The 17,613-nt window shown below is 38.4% G+C and overlaps 1 protein-coding gene across 6 annotated transcripts in view; it reads right to left on the bottom strand.

Moving 5' to 3' along the window:
• The window catches only part of RUNX1T1 (RUNX1 partner transcriptional co-repressor 1), a 114,412-nt gene that overhangs the window by 4,048 nt on the left and 92,751 nt on the right, over nucleotides 1-17,613 (bottom strand). For all 6 annotated transcript variants that reach the window (XM_056483853.1, XM_056483851.1, XM_056483856.1 and 3 more), the window contains 3 exons: nucleotides 14,713-14,781; nucleotides 8,787-8,977; nucleotides 1-33 (listed from right to left, as the gene is read on the bottom strand). The exon at nucleotides 1-33 is cut by the window's left edge and continues 4,048 nt beyond it. In XM_056483853.1, the coding sequence (XP_056339828.1) occupies nucleotides 1-33; nucleotides 8,787-8,977; nucleotides 14,713-14,781 (293 nt within the window). The remainder of the gene's footprint in view (nucleotides 34-8,786; nucleotides 8,978-14,712; nucleotides 14,782-17,613) is intronic.

Here is a 17,613-nt window from a genome sequence, read left to right as displayed (position 1 = left end):
TTCACTAGCTTTCCGGCCACAGTTCCAGCAACTCTAGAAGCAGAACAGGAAGGAGATGGAGAAATTAGCTAGTGTCCTAAATGTTACAGCAAAAACAGCTGGCAGGGAACTGCTGGTCAACCCTCTGCCTAAGGACAGCTGAGCCACCGGTATGTGCTACCTTGGGTACCTGCTCCACAGGAACTCCAGTCACCTGGAGGACTCTGTCTCAGAAGCTGCACTAGAACAGAAGCAGCTCTTTGCTAATACTCCAAATATGTCCCACATCCAGCAACCAGCAGCATGCTGACTAATGGAAAATTTCAGTAAAATTTCTGCTAGCTCCTCTTACAAATTTATTAAAACAAATAATGAAACATGCACACACAAAAAAAGGTGCTTCTCCAGAAGTGGAGAGGGACTAATGCAAGACCAGAAAGTGAAAAAATGACTTAACACACAGATAAAACTTGCTGACTAGGAAAACTTGCTACCCTAGGAAAACATAATTTTTAATCATCTGAGTAATACCATTTGACTCAGTGGCACTTCTGGCAGTGAACAGTTAAGCTAGAGTCTAAATCTTTGGCAGGATGGGGAAGCCACTGCAGAATATGTGTGCTATTCATTTTAACACACTCTATAGCTCTGCCAGCTGGATGTTGGAACACAGCCAATCCTTAAGTGATATTCCTCAACTACTTTAAAAAAAAAAATCCCAATTTCAGAATAAAACAAAGACCTAAATCCAAAACAGTATTTTAAGGAAATTAGACTTTTAATCAGTATCAAGTGGCTTTAGAAAATATTCCTGTGTAAGTTCCATATTCCCTCTTTTTATTGGTTTTTATTGTTTTGGAGGGCTGGTTGTTTGTTTTTTTTGCATAGGCATATACTGGCAAATGAGTGACTGTCCTGTGCCCAATTGTTATTTGAGATTGAAATCAAAGCTACATGGCATTCTCAATTCATACTTAAACACACAGACTAAATTAGGTAATTACAGGTACATGTGTTGGAGGACTTTTTTTTTTTTTTTAATTCATAAAATTGTTCCCATCTTTAAAAACACTTAAAAAAAAAAAAAAAAAAAAAAAAAAAAAAGTGGAATTACCAACACACAGAAACAGATGTTTCTGGTAGTTAAATGTCAGGAATTCAGACTCCTTGTCTAAACCAGGCATCACCTGGTTTTGATTCAGTAGTCATTGTTTCCTCAGGTTCATTTGCTCACACTCTGTCCAGTGCCAGAGAGGTAAATCCACCTTTAGAAATTAATATCTATACTATTTGCAAACACCTTTCTTTAAACAACCTCTTATCTCCACAATGAAAAATAACTGTAAGTAATTTAGACCACTGTACATGAACATGTACACACATAGACATATTTATGCATACACCAAAATGACCTTTTTTGCATCAGCATTTTGTATTAGCATTTCATCCTGCTAACCAGAATGATAACTAAATGTGATATAACTGGATTCTCCTTCTTTTGCTATACTATAATTTCCTTATTATATTAATTTATTATATTTTATGTGTAGCTATATTTTATTTATTTCATATTCTTTAGTATCTATTCTATTTCTATATTACAATATTTATTTATTTATTTCATAGTAATGAAAGTTTCGTTTTAACAGCCTCACACTTGCTTGTATTGTGATCAGTAAGCATGGTGTAATTCTGCTCCAGTTGTACTTGCACAGTTTCCACATATTGCCATGCCTGCTGACCTCCTAGCTATTTGCTTCCAGCTAAATTGCCAGCCTTGTGTTTGGCCCATATTTCCCTTTATTCCCTCATCTGAAAACAAATGCATTTGTACAAATATGCTGAAGCCAGCCAGCAAATGCCCAGGTGCAGGAATTCCTTCCCTGTGCAGATCTGTTCACGCTTTAATTGCATGGGAATTACTGTGAGAGTGTCAAACTTATTCAAGTATCTGTTTAGCTAATATAGGCTAGCATCCAAAGAATCTTCACTTTGCTTCTCTTTTTGAGGAGCACATAGAGATCTGACTCCAGATGTGACCAGAGTCACCAGAGAGTATTTCAGCATCTTACCACATGATCTGTATTGATGTAAGGAAACAGCAGTTTAATTCTAACAGTATTGGTTCAACTTTCTTATTAAAATTGACATCAGTTAACTATCAGACTGTACAGAACATGAAAAGTGATACATAGGTGCAAGATTTTAATGAAGTGGTGAAGTACTAAGCTGGCTCCTCACATGACTACTTAATGTGTCCTACATTGTTTGGCATGTGATTCTGTTCATTTGACATATTATTTCTAATTTAACAGGTCATTACAGCTCTAGTGTAATTGTGGGAATAAAACCACATAAAATACAAGAATTTCAAAATAAATTTTACAGCTCACATTTATGCAGCAACTAATTGCATTTAAAAATTACTACAGTGCAAATTAACATAAACAAGCACACGCATCACAGGGAGCTTGTACTGAGACAGCAGCTGGATTTGACGTGCAGAATTCCCTGTCCCACACAGCCCTCACCATTGTGACCATTCATTGCTCCTTCCCATGTGCAAGTAGTGAAAAAGAGCAGCAAAGATCAGGCTCGAGCACCACAAGCTTTGGAAACAAATGCTTTCTGTTCACAGTGCTGGCTGATAGCCCCAAATTCTACCACAGAAAAGCCAGCTTTTCTTAGCTTGAGATGCCAGCTAATAGCCTGGGCTGTGCTTCATATGCCCCTGTGCTCATGTATTTCCAGCAGATCCAGCTATCACAGACAAAGCTTGATCTCACACAGGATTGAGCATACTCAGGGTATCTTCCTTCCTGGGATGCTCTAGCAGGTACCAGCAAAATGGAGCAGACCTAGCTGAGGCTCTACACAGCACCTTGGACAACAGATGGCCACAGTGTCATGCTGCTGACAAGATGGCAATCTTCCTGCAAGGGCATATGACCACAGCTATGGACTGCCTTACACTTGATTTAAGACTATCTCCTATCACTGACAAGATCCACCTGGGAGCCCTTTCAAGGTTGAGATGATGCACTTCAAATACAGAAAATCAAGCAAGAAAAACAAGACTTTGAAAGAACCTGAAGAAAGGCAGCCAGATTAATCAGAAGTCAGACAAGCAAGCAGTGAGAAGAGACTGAATGAACTCAATACTCTTAAATATGAGATGGTAGCCTAAATGGGGCAGTAGCACCCAAACATCACTGCAGTTAATGTCTACATCCATCTTTACAGGGATGAGCAGAAGTAACGGGATCAAAATTCTGTTAAGAACAGGGACAAATTGCCTAGAGGTGTTGGAGAATCCCCATCATTAAAGCACAGGAAAAGCAGGAGGAATGGTACAGCTAGAGTTGATCATGGAAAAGGGAGATGCCAATCTCTCAAAGCTTGTGCTAGTCTATATATTCTGTCTTTAGGTAGTGACCTACTACACTGCACTTTCCAGCTCATGTCTGTAGAGTTCCAGATGTAGCTAAAACTATGAGAAGGACTGGATTGCAGTTTAACTCTGTGTTGATTTCCCTGTGAAACAGTGAGGTTATACAAAAAGCTAGATTCTCAGACTATTTAATTCAATTTAACTTCACTACCTTGAAAATCGATTAATTAAATGAAATTGAGCTAAATTACACCAGATGGGAATCTTACTCTGAATTTATGCCACTGATCATATTTCATCCTCCTCTTTCAACTGACAAGGAACATCAGTCTCAGGTCATAGCCTTATCTTAGGTTAAACTCCCAGTTCTCATGCACTTAAGCTTCCATCTTCAAACACTCCGTTTGCCCTCATGAAAATTCTTAAAAACAAAAGGTCTCCATTTCTGTGGTCTCCAGAATTAAAACATATACTTGTCAGTAATGCTGCCCATCCTGTTGCTTTCATCTCTGAAACATTCAACCAGAATTGAGTATTTACTTTCCTCTGATACTCCAACTGAGACTTAGTATAGAGCTTTCTTAAATTAAATGAAAAAAAAACAAAACAAACCCTCATTCTGTCATCTTCCCGGATTTCCCCAGTTTACCATGAAAGGAAGCATGGCTGGTACAAAGAACCAGATTTTACCCAGTTCTGCAATGCTCATGACATTCAGAACTCTACCACTGCTAACCACAAGAAAAGGAACATCTAGAAATCAGTGAAACCACAGGAGCATAAATGAGAACTGCATGAGCTGCTGAATAGCAGTGTAAAAATCCAGCAAAGTTGTTTATGAGAATTTTATCCAAGACTCATTAGAAAGGGAAATATATTGGTACTTTGAAAATTCCAACACCATGTCAAAATGACATTCAAACTTTTAGATGTTTCTAGTAAAGTTACACCTATCACTGAACACTCCAGGCTTGCCCAAGCTGCTGTTTATTGAGTGAAATACATGAACTTTCATACAAGTCAGTGAGAGTAGCTAAATCCTGCAAACAGAAGTGCAGAGCAGCCCACAGAAGAGCCATGCAAGCTGGCGAGCCAGGCTGAGCTCAGCAGTCTGGGGCAATGCCAATGCTCACATCACATCTGGACTGATCCTGTGCAGAACACATGGCTCTGGTGCCTCTGTACTTACTACCCACCACTGCAGTGGATGATGTGCTACTTTCCAAGAGATGCTCTGCCAAAAAAATTAAACATTAGCTGACATAGGTATTAAACTTAATACCAGCCTATAAACCAGGCTTGCCTGAATCACACCATCTGATGCTCAGTGTAAGGTTTGCTGGCACGGTCCTGGTCTCAGTGGATCGGTCAGCAGAGATTGAACCCAGCTGTCTTCAAAATGTCAGGTGTGATACTCACATACAACATGAACTGCTGCAATATAAACAAGCCCTAACATTACACATCTCCTAAAAGCAGTGTTGGACCAGTTACACACTTGTTTTATCTGAGCAGATGTCAGCATCTGCTTTAAGTAGAGAGAGATGAAACATTTTTGTTCCTTCCCTGTCCCCAGCCCCCAGCCTACTCAAAACTGAGGGAGAACACTAAGTGTCAGATTTTTCAGTGGCATCTTATACCAAACCAGAAAGACAGATGTTTTGATGATCCCACTCCCCCTTATAATCTGGAAAGTCAGTCTCTTTGCTAAACTGTTCACTCTCACTATTAAAATTGATTTGCAAAGCAGTACATTGCAGCCAAAGCAAGCACAGCAGTCATTACAGTAGGCTGCTCACACATGTTTCCATACTTAGCCAAGCCAACTACTAGTTAATGGGTCACCTTTTGTCAAGCAACTGTAAGGAACTGGTAAAGAAATAATTTGTGGTTTAGAAGAGCCATGCTGACAGGTAGGCCTTCTTCTCATTCTTTTGCTTTTCAGCAGCAGTCTGCTCAGTTAGCTGGTCCTCAACCAACTTCAGTAACAGGAAAGCATGAACATTAGCTGGTCACTTGCAATGTCTTAGGTGAAAAAACAATGAGAACCCTTAGAAAGTAAATGCACAGACACAGAAGCAGTGGGAAAGGATCAAGACAGAGTCAGATATTCTACCTATGCTATGTAATCTGGTCATTCTCAAAATCTTGCAGACCACTTCTTAAAGGTCGAGACTCTTCTGAATATTACACCTCCCCTATTAGTCTTGTGCTCCCTTAATTTTGGAATTTTGATCTGGTCATCTTAATAAGCCCAGCTTCACTTCTTTTCTTGAAGACAATCTTGTACTCAGGGATCCTACTTTTTCTGGGTTAAAGACAAGGCAAAACAGAACACCAAAAAAATCAAACAAAACCAGAAGAAAGAATCCAACTCAACATAGAAATCAGCAACACCAACAAAAACTACCAAAAATATAATCTGCTTTTCTTTGTGAGATCTCTGAAAGGTCTTGGATTAGGAGGCTGAATTATAATAATCACAAAAATCCTGAGTCTTGGTACTAGTTATCACTTTGAGAACTGGTGCAGACTGCAATAAAAATCATACCACAAAATTCTCACACCAGAACAGCTTTAAGAAGCCTCAGCTATGTCCAGGCTGCATTTTACTGAATAACAAATGAAGGGAGAAACCTTGCCAATAGACAGGGAGTGGCCATATCAGTTGAAAATTGTATCTGATACATTACAAATCTGGCATCAAATTCTCATCTCCATTCATAGTTTCAACAGCCAAATGAAATAATGACACCCGTGAGAGAAATACTGTCTGTCAGGAACTGCATGGAGGTTATACAGCAGCCTGTAGTGAGCTTTCTTGCACGCCTTGGTGCAATGTCCCAGCAAGGATAAGGAATGAGGAGAGATGCTCTGCATTCCCCCTGGACCTGCAACGCTTCAGGGGCTGCACTGTAATGGTCTCAGATTTGAAACGGGAAATATTCTAGCTCTAAAAATTTGACTTCAGGGCCTTAAATGCACAGGAGCCTGTGTTGCTGTAAGTGTTCACCTGAAAGCCGTAAACAGAGAGACTTACAACCTAGACAAAAGAGCAGCAATGTCCACAGAGAGATCCAAGAGAGAATTAATACCAAAAGAAATGTGGAGTTTTATTCCTCAGACCTGAAAAACACAGGCTCATCTCTGAAGAAACAGTTTTCAAACACTAATCAAACTGATCTGTCCCCAAATATGAAGGAAAAGTCCAGTCCATTCTTACAGAAGTCAGCCAAAAAGGAAACCAAACCAGCTTGAGTTAACAGGTAACTGTGAGAAGTATTGCCCTAAGTGTTTAGAGTTTGTCATAATTAGAAGCCAAAGAGGAACTACTTATAAATAGATGCATCTAACTAAACAAGTATTGCCATCATCTATCTCCCTTCACAGTTAATCAATCACCTGTAAACACAAACTGTCAAACTTGATTTCTCTATGATGGCTGACTAAAACTGGTGCCTCAAAACAGCCACCCTGATGACCACAGGGGTGAAAGTTGCAGGATCAGGACACTAGATGTCATTTCTAGGTCCAGGAGGCTTGTAACCTCCCTGAGAACATTTATAACCTTATCAGCCACGTTTCATTAGAATGCAATTTAAAGATTTGTTTGCCCAAAGTCCTGTTCCCAAGAAGTGAAAAACCTCATAATCAGTTTTGCTGCAGAAAAAGTAAAGATGTTGTTACATGGCTCTTTCCAGAACTTTAACTGCTCAGAAGTTAATCACAGCACACAAACTCTCTGCACATTTTTTTGGATACACATTTGCTGGTGGAAAAATGGGCTGTATGTACTGGCATGTAAGTACTTCCTCTGTCCTACTCATACTGTATCAGTTCACTAAACAGATTTGTTGTTTCCTCCAAAGGTATTTACCTTTGGAATTTTGGTTTTAACAATAAGAGTCTCTTGTATATATACAAACACACAAAATGACAGCTCTTTAATGATGCTATGTTAGAAAAATGCCCTTTCTACAAACAGTGCAGGAAAATGTCCTTGAGTATCTTAGATACAAAAGGCCAATAAATTGAATTTATGTCTCATTTAATCTACAATAGAACAGTTAGTACTTAAAGGGTACATATACTTCCCCCAGTCCCTTTCTTCCTGAGAAACTTTCAGATGCTGAAAATCAATTCCTTTTGTCTCCTTGTTATTCATCTGCTACACATTAAGGAGAAACTCTGGGCATTCAGTGATCCCACAATGGTCTTTCATCTCCAGAGAAGCTGGTATGAATTAAAAACTTACGCTCCCTCAAATTACAGATGCATACTGCAGCATGCCACTGACTTATGTGCTGGTGATTTCTGTGTGTTCTCAGCATGCTGCAGGTAGCTCATCTGCATCTCTCAACTTAAGTGACTCTTCTACAACACTGCCCATCCAGCCCATGCAAAGTGTTTAGACATCATCATACACAAATGTATGTCTCCATGTAACAGGGACTGTCACCTATTCTTTTCCCCAGCTTCCTGCTGCTTAGAAGTTATTTTAAAAAGTGAGTTTGCTAAAGTCAAGCTGTTAGTATACAAAAAATAAATACTTCATTATGGTAATGCTCTTTCATTGCAGTGGTCTTGAGAAATGGAGATTATATACAAATAACATCTATCTGACAAAATTTCCTTGTCATGTTTTTAAGGTCAGTTTTAACTTAGGACTTTTTTTTTTTTTTTTTTTTTTTTTTTTAACAAACATAAAATTTAATTGTCATCTAGACTGATACAGCAGTGGTCAAACACACACTGCTCTTTCACTCCCATCTTCCACAAAGTCATGGTGTCAGATGTCCTGTATCATAACAATTCAAGGTTTCCACTCTCAGGTCTGAAAGTACATCAAGGCTTAACATATTCATTCTTGTTTTACTCTTTGATCTCTCAAATCTATTTTTTCTCCTACCAAATGCTCTTTGCCCACTACTCAATTCTGAAATATTCCCTGCAGCCAAAGCACTACATTCAAAATAAGGAAACACTTGCAAATTTACATTCACATTCTTTCCTACAGGAACCATGATCTTTTGTTAATTGCTTCTACATCCAACACTTTCCCCAGACAAGTTTTTAGCCACCTTGCTCTACAATCTCTTTCATGAATAATTTTTTTGCTTAAATTAGATTTCAGTGTCAAATGTTTTCCACTGCGCATCTTTTTATCTATTCAGCATGGTAGTTTGAAGAGCTTTAAAATGAAGCTACTGAAAAGTCAAATTAGAACATAACATGCAACCCTGAGGAGCAGTTAAAAGGTGAGAACAGAGCTCAAGTATTTGGGCTCAGATTACAACACAGCCAAGAGAATTTGGAAATTGGTGTATGCCTGAAATACACATCCCAAAACCCTGTCACACAGCCTAAAGGCAGCTCAGACACCCCTGTGGCGATGCTGGCCCAGCAAGGCCCTTACCTCACTGGAATCCTCCTGCTGGTTGATGACAGCCAGGGCATCCTCCGCCGCCTGGCGCTTGGCTTCGGCAACAGTGCGCTCCATCTTGGCCCTCTCGGAAGTGATCATGTCGTGAGCCTTGCGCTCGGCCTCCGACACCGCCTTCTGCAGCTCGGCCATGGCCTGCCGCTTCACCTCATTGACAGCTTCCTCTGCAAGGCAGGGACAGCCATCAGCACGCGCACTGACACGGCACAGTTACAATGACACTCTTCCTTCTCAGCAGGACACACAGGAACCTGGCTCCTCCAGAATCCTCAAGAAGCACTGAGGTGCTTCTCCCCCATCATAGAAATGTCTACCACTAGCAATGATTCCTGCTATTTTGATTCTCAGTCAGTACTTCTTTAGGTACAATCATTTCAGATCTCTGATCCAGTTTACTTGCAATCTTGTTGAACACTGAAAAATTTGTAGCACAGCAGATATATGCACATACTTGACAATTCTTATTTAAGACATATTACAGATTTTTTTAAAAATGTATTTTAAGCTCGGTGAAATTATGGTCTTTAACATTTTTTCTCCCATACGTAAACAAATAAATACTTGAAGTTAAAAAAATCCCAAGAGTTTAAAAACACTGGTCTAATATCTTTTCTTGGACATACTGTTTTATGATAAAGAATTAAAATTTGTTTATGAACATTCATTTGACCTCTTGATCTGTCCTTCAAGTCCATATTTATACTTGAAGACCTGACTTCCTAGCTCTTCTGAGCTCTTGAGCACACTCTGCCCAGCAAGACTTTGGAGTATAATTAACACTGAGCAGGGGCACCCTGCTTCATTAAATTCAAACTTTTATGATTCTTGTAAAACAACTATGGTAGTATGAGTCCCTTCTTTGGTATATACTATTGTCATATCTTTTATTCCAGAAAACATGGATTGTCTCAAATTAGTTATTTGGCTTTTGATGAAGGAAGAGTGCAAAGATTTTACTAATGAACAGGCTTTTAATTGACAACTAAAACAAGTAATTTCTTTCTTTTTTTTTAATTAACTGCTCTAATTAACAAGGAAACCATCCTCCCCCTGAATTAGTTTATCTAATTTTCATCTTTATTCAAAGCAAAATGACAATGATTAATTGAAAATGTAATAAGCGGTAATTATTAACTTGGCAAACCTAGTACCAATTAACACTCTATTAAAACTAATTATGACATGTTTCATTCAAGTGTTTGCACTTAATTGTTTCATGCACTTAAAACCCACCTTAATTAAATGTTCTGTTTAATTAAAGCCACGGGTTTCTATTAAAAATGTTTTACTGTAGATTAAAATGCAAGTATTAGAACGGTGTTATGTGTTTGAGTTTTGGTCCATACATTTAGCCCATGTACTTGTGTGCATGAACAGGAAGACACAACTCTGATGTACAGATACTCAGTCACTCTCCTGAGTTACAACTAATAACTCTGCATGTGTTATTTAAAAAATACATGAAGCCTCCATTTTCAGTTATTAAGCAAATTACAATAAAGACTTAACTTTAAGTCATGTAGTGACTAAAACTGAGTTAAAATCAAAGAAGAGCTCTCTTGAGGAGTATGTGTGCATGTTACATGTGTGCATATCTGCAAGAGATGTTTCAAGTGAAGTTTTCAAGGGGGTGGGGAGGGATTTAGAGATAAAACTTATGCCTTATTTTTATGAGGCTGAAAATATGCCCTTATATTACCCTACCATAAATGTTGTTTAGGGGAAAGCCTCAGGAGAGGAAAAAATCATACCCTTCAACCATACAGCCAAGGCTTAATTTACTTTGAATATTCAAGGTGAATTAAAATTCTATCTAAGTGGCAATACAGGACAATAATTTTTGCTTACGATCAAAGCCACAGCTACTCTAATTGTATATGCAAATCAGGCAATTTATATTTAAATTATGCATTCCTATTCTAGTCCCACAGGCACACACAGATCAGCAAAGGGAATTGGTAGGACATTTGCAAGGTGCTTGAATATTTATTACCAACTGTAACCATTCACTGATCACGAGAAAGAACTATACACAGGCAAACATACAGATGTAATTTTATTACCATTTTCAGAAAAATGAGGCAACTTAAATACAGGCGTTGCATGTCTATGAACTGCAGTTACCGACAAAGCAGATTTCTTTAAGAAAATCTCTATTCTTGCTGTTATTTGCTACTAATAGAAATGATCTTTGTATTACATGATGCACTTTTGTTATATAAGTTTAGTTTTACAGCTAGGTGTTTGCAGTGGTTAGAAATGCCAGTTTCTTATATTAAACAGAAGCAAAATGCTTCAACATTTTTACATGGACTTCTAATTGTAGTTTTCCATCCCAGATAATCTATTTATTTCCAGTCCAAATATAGAAATTGAAAACTATATCTTCTATATTGCATAAGTTGTTTGCAACACTTCTAAGAGCATGAAGATGCCTGAAAGTTCTTATAAGGCCATTATGCCTAATACTTTTTGGCTGGCTTAAACTATGGATTGGATTTTAATGTTTCCATTAACTTTGATGATAGAATTTGTGCTGTGCTATCCAAAGCGTGAAAATAAGTAAGTTAAAATATGTTGGGTCACAATGCACCATCATTATTTCAATATATTACACACTCATGAACACCTAAATAATCAGACAAAATTATGTATCATTGACCTTCTTCACAACTTCCCAAACTCAATACTACTGATATTTTATGGAAATAGAACGCAAGCTTCATAGTTTAAGATATGTTTGTGATATGGGTGATGGCAAAGGAGATTTTTATTTGCCTTGACAATGCTGAGCTATGAAGACCAAGAATGATACCAGCACCCTTCCTTTCCCTACGCTCCCTATCAGAAAGCAGAAATCTGGAGGCTTTTAAAATCAAGTATCTAAGATGCATGTACCTGCATCATCTGCCTCCTCAGAAATGCTAGGCATTCTTGGCACAAATTCACTGTCATTTTAGGAGTGCAACTGAAATCTTCCTTCCCTTGGCAGCATTAACAACAAGAGAAGCTCCAGGAAGCAAAGAGCTTATGTGGAATAGGCACTACCCAGCATGGTCTGAAGTCCTTGGTGAAGACTTAAGAGAGATACTTATTTTTCACACAAAATGGTAAATCACCAGCCAGCTCCTGGTCACCTCCCTGACACCATTGACACATTTGTTCACATGGTGAGAAAAGAAAGGTGGTAGGCAGATGTGCACACCTGTGCCACCACAACATTTTGGATCATCTCACTCTCAGGCTGACCCTGCAAGGGTGGCTATTGGCAGGTGCTGACAAAGAGTTATCTCAGAATCAGATCCCAAAATGCATCATCTGTCTCAGGACTACTCTGCACAATATGCAGGACCCTTACTGTCTTTTTAAGACAAAGGATGGTCATTTCATTCCTCTTCTGTAACTCCAGAGCTTTCAGCTGGACTGCCATGGACATTGGGCCTGGCTAAGTGACAGGGATGGCTGGAAGACAGTTTCTATGACACAGAAAAAGCTATTGCAGCAGCCTGTGACCCTCTCTGTTTCAACAAAGGGAAGTATGTACTCCCAGAGAGCAAGTCATCTAACCTGTGATCTGGGTGATCCTCATTAACTGCCTCCCTCCCTCTTGACTACTGAGGAACAACAAGAACTTTTCTTGGACTCTTCATCCCCATATTAATAAATCAATGAGGTGAATAGGGGCACTGATGACTGCTTTCTACTGGTGTATGAAACTGAAGTGGGCTTACATGGCTTTAACTCATGAGGTACTGCATAATATATCCTTGCTCCAGCAAACACAAAAGCACATGCCTAACTTAGTATTAGTTAAGACTTACACTGAAGTCTGCCAATCTCCAAAAGCTTAACGTGAATCCCTTCTCCACATGCTTTTCAGTTTGTTTATTAACTGTTTTTATGCCACATTCTTTTAGTGTAATGGATTTAGCATTCCAAACAGAATTTCATAGTTGATTCAGCTCTCTGCACATTTGTCTTTACAGACATTAAACACACAAAGAGATCCACACTGAACAAAAAGAAATAACCTGTGAGGGATCTGTAGTCTTCTTGACTGGGAGTTGCTGCCCGACCAGGAAACTATGGGGTATCTCAAACAGCATCAGAGGCCTATTCTCACAGAGCTGAATTGCACCTTTACTGCCTTCATCATGAATCTGTGGATACCTCCAGTTTCAGACCACCCTCCTAAAAATGCAGGACCATGATTTATGAAAGCAGTATGCTTTCTGATGTTTGTTTGACTAAACTTAGTAACAGATACAGGTATGCATCCTGCAGAGTCATACTTCTTTTATTCTCCAATTCACAGGCATGATCACTTGATTTAAACCAAATCAGCCTGAAAATAAGAGACTGGAAATGGCACCAAAGGAAAAGCTTTGTTTCAAATGGACTGATGACAATAGATGATACAAGATGATGTCACAGGTCCTGTACACTAACATTTGTGAATACATGCAGTGCGAATGCACATCCAATTTCATAACTCAAGCCAAAAGCTTCAACAAGCCTGTATTAATTATGAAGAAACTATTTTCTTTTATTGTATTGAATCCATGAGTCATAAATAACCTCATGCCAAATGACATCAGATTTTTCAAGAGAGTTCCAAAACTGAAGTTTTTGAAATTCAATAGAATAATGCTTCTCTTACTGAGATTTCCTGGAACTGCATTTTTTTTTTTAATTTTTTTCATTTAAAATGCAAACATAAATATGGCAATATTCTTGGGCATTCAGTTACAAAGGCTACACTTTCCCTGGACAAAACCAAGATCATGTACAGTGTTTTACTATTTTTCATAGAAAATGCAATAGCTCTAAAAACATTAACATATTGACAAATGTAGACTTTATAGGATAAACCCACATTACACACAAAACATAAATTCTTGTCTGATGCAACAAGATAACAGCATAACATTTTTACATGTATGCTGTGTATCTAGTTTAAAATACACTGCAAAGCAGCAAGCATTTGCAGGAATTTGATCAGAAAGCATCAACACTGCTGCATATTTGCCATTTAATCATTAACTGCTGCTCAGACAGCTGCTGCAGACTTCATGGTTATACAGGTGTTCAAAAGCAGGGGGGTGTGTTTGGGTGTATAAATAGCTCCTCAACTATCTCCATGGAGTTCAAGAGCTGCCTCCTGGCTCCTCTGAAAACAAGGAAGCTCTGATGTCAGTGTCAAAAGAGCAAAGGTTTAGCTCCAGCACCAGAGTGGGATCCCTGCCAGGAAACTCCTGTGCTCAGGCAGAGTTTCAGTGTTAAGAAAACTTTGCACAACCACAACGTCTGCCCAGGGTGCTTTCCAGGCACAGGCAGATGCTGTCAGTGCCCTGCAAAAAGCCAGAGCAGCTGCAGAGATGCGAACTTGCTGACTTCATTGCACACTCTGCAGGTTTATGAGCACGGGCTTCACTGGGGGCTGACAGGCACAAAATCTTTTTTAAATTAAGAATGGTTACTTTGCATAGTTGAAGTCTTTTTTTTAACAGGTGTACTTGGGTTTTTTCTGCTCCTTTGGGAATTCTTACCTTAACTAGGTAAGAACCCTGAAGCTTAAATAAAACCACCCACATAACCTCTTTTTTTTAAATTGCTAACAGACAAACTTTTAACATATCAAGTTTCAGCCTGAAACCATTAGAAGCCCTGAAAATAGGGATCCATATTGGAAGTACTGATATTCCTGCAACTATAGCAGCAGATGCTTCTATTATAAAATTATTTAATGTCCCAATCAGTTCCAGTATAAGATTATTAAACAAAATTTCTTCTTGTTACTAGTAAGCCCTTCCCCCGCCTTCCAATTCCTCCCATCAGTGCATTAACAACTGCACACAGCTGCCAGACGACTAAGCTGGTGTTTTTAAACAATTCTTACCAGCTTTCTTCCAGATCTCCTCTGGCACGTATCCAGATGCAGGCCTGTGAAGGAATTCCCGATGAGATTCTGCAGGAGGAGGGGGTGAAGAGGGAAAAAGAAAGAGCATCATAAGCAATGCTGGTTTCTTGAGAACAAGGCTTAGAGAAAAGTACCTTTTCTCTTTAATTACAGCTCAGACAAAAAACAAGTGAAGCTTTTCTCTCCTCAAAACAAAAAGGATGCCATGGCTGTAGCTCATGAATGTCACTTAGACCAGATCAATGCTTATGACTTGAATGTCTCATCTTAAGCCAAGTTAAGATGCTCGTCTTATTTTTATTTTACAGCGTTTTGAGTCAACTCTGTATGACAGTATCCACACTTTTAAGGGAGGCTTTGTGAGACAAACTGAAGGAGTAACATGCTTTGTCCTTTCTCATTGTATTTATGAAAAGGAAAAAGAAAGAGGCCAACAGTGCAGGTTTGGCACTTCTGCTCTGTGCAAAATAGAGTACTGATGAGTGCAGATAAAAGTCAAGATGTCATTCCAGTGATCAAATAAGTTGTCCACAGAAAAGCAAAGGGGTGTTTCTCCAAGTTCAGAGCTATGCTTTCCTATATCTGAGCCCATGTTGGCAATTGTAGCCACAAGAGTTTGAAAAACAGAACCTTGAACTTTAGGTTAAGCCCCTAAATACACGCTGCCAAACAACCTCACTGGAGCTGAAGCTCGTAATTCACCCACATATTTCAATCACATTTTGACAGCTCTTTCACCTTCTTCTCTTTTTTTTTAAAGAAGGTTTAACCTTTAGCCTGGGCCTAAGAGTTCTGAAATCAGCAAGATCCCTTCCACAGGGACTTCAAAGACCTGAGATCAGACAACACTAAAAGAAAATTCACTTTGTCCTGAAATTTAGCACACAGATCTTTGGGAGATGAAATTGAAATTGCTCCTTTCAAATACAATTTAAAAATTGATTAATATTATTCAAAGTAATAGAGGACAAAATTAAAAAAAACCTAACCAAACACATAAAACTAAGTTCACTGCCATTATTGCTATTATCAGTGTGTCAGAATTCAATTGCCTGAATAAAAAAACTTGATTTGTTACACTACAGACAGGTTTTTGGAGATGCTGCTAAAAATCAATAACCTGTTTGATGTCTGAGCTTGAAATACAACAAGAGTATACCTGCCATTCTTTGAATACTAATTTTGACTTAATGTGCTCATTTTTGCATCTTATGAGCTTTTGTTCACTAACTAGGTCAAAAGGCAGTATTTTTAAGAAAGAGGTTGAAACATCAGGTTTTGCAAATAATTTCTTACACCACTACATATATCCATACAGTACTGTTTACATACAGTAGACCACATAAATGCTTTTAAAAGATCACAATAATGCAGGCAGCTAACAAAGGTGGAAATGATGGGCTTTTCAACAGAGACTAGGGAATCCCAATCCCTGTGCACTGGTTCACAGATGCAGTTTCCAGCATGAGAATCTGCAGACAGTGACCGGGAGTGCACCTTCCCATCTGACAGGCAGCTGAGTGGATTTATCCAGCTCTTCTGTTTGTCACTGAAGAATGGGGCAACAATTCAAAATAGATTTTTGTCGGCAGACTTTCACACCTCCCAAGCACAAAATAATAAGACTGTATGTGTGTGTGTAGATTTTGTAAAACAGCTATTTATATTGGTTTAATCAACTCAATAGAGGATTTCAGAGCTGGTACCAAAAATAGGAAAATTCTCAGTATGGCTTGGCTTGCATGATTCTGGAGATGACAAATAGCCTTGTGTACAGTTTTCACCCCTTAAAGGCTTTTAGACTTACAGGCCCAGTGCCAGTTCAGTTAGGGGGACAGAGGCAACAGCAGAAAATACTGTTTGACAGCTCTAGAAAAATAAAGGTAAAAAACCACTCTTGTTTGTTCTTCATGGAATACCTGCAGGAAAAGACGCAACCAGACTCCAAATGTGGCAAAACAAGGGGGTTGTTACATTCATGTCTTTGTACTGAGTTTTCCTGTTGGCTATTTAAGGTACCATCCAGGGCAAGGGGAGCATAACCTTGATTTAAGTCTATGGCTCTTAGTTTAGGGGGAAGCAAAAAAAAAAAAAAGAAAAGAAAGAAAAAGGACAGAGAGATGTGGAACTGATTTTTTGGTACACATGACTTTCCAAAAATGGAATTCAATGACATAAATGACCAGATTTCCAGCTAATTGTTAAAATTTCCAAAACATAAACATCAATCAAGCTCTTATTCCAACCACAAATTATTTACATGAGGAATGAGATCCTCTGCAAGAAGACTTAAATCAAGAGCTTATGAGAGACTTTCCCATAGTTTGGAATGGTACACAAAAAAGACAAGAAGCACTTATGAAGATAATAAAAACCACATTTTCCTAGCCAGAAAAATGTTAGTAACATGGCTATTGTTTAGTCAGTGGTGATGAGCCCGTGAAAACAATCTTCTTTCTAAGGCTAAACTGCAGAAAATCAGAGGATATAAATCTTACATATTAAGTGTTTTTAAAGTAAGGAGTCCTTCAGCTTAAGAATCATAAAAATTGTTCATTAAAACAGAAGCACAAAAGATCTAAACTTGGACACCTAGCAAAATCAAACCAAGATTAACACAACTGAGTGAAGTCCCTGAAATACTAAATGTAAAAGCAACTGCAAAAAGCCATAATGAGGACAACAGAAAATATTAAATAACTAACTGCAGCACCTAGAAGTCAAAGTAAATGCTGCCTGGAAGGAAATGGATTGAAATCAGACAACATTTAGAAAAATCCTAAGTGACAAGGCAGATCATTCAGAAAAGGATATTGGAAAAGACTTTACATGTCAGACATAATAACTAAGGTTTGTTAATGGTGAAAATGTAACAATATC

The sequence above is a fragment of the Oenanthe melanoleuca genome, chromosome 2, assembly GCF_029582105.1.
Source record: "Oenanthe melanoleuca isolate GR-GAL-2019-014 chromosome 2, OMel1.0, whole genome shotgun sequence".
In the NCBI taxonomy this organism is placed as follows: Eukaryota; Metazoa; Chordata; class Aves; order Passeriformes; family Muscicapidae; genus Oenanthe; species Oenanthe melanoleuca.
This window is presented reverse-complemented; position numbering and strand designations above follow the sequence as displayed.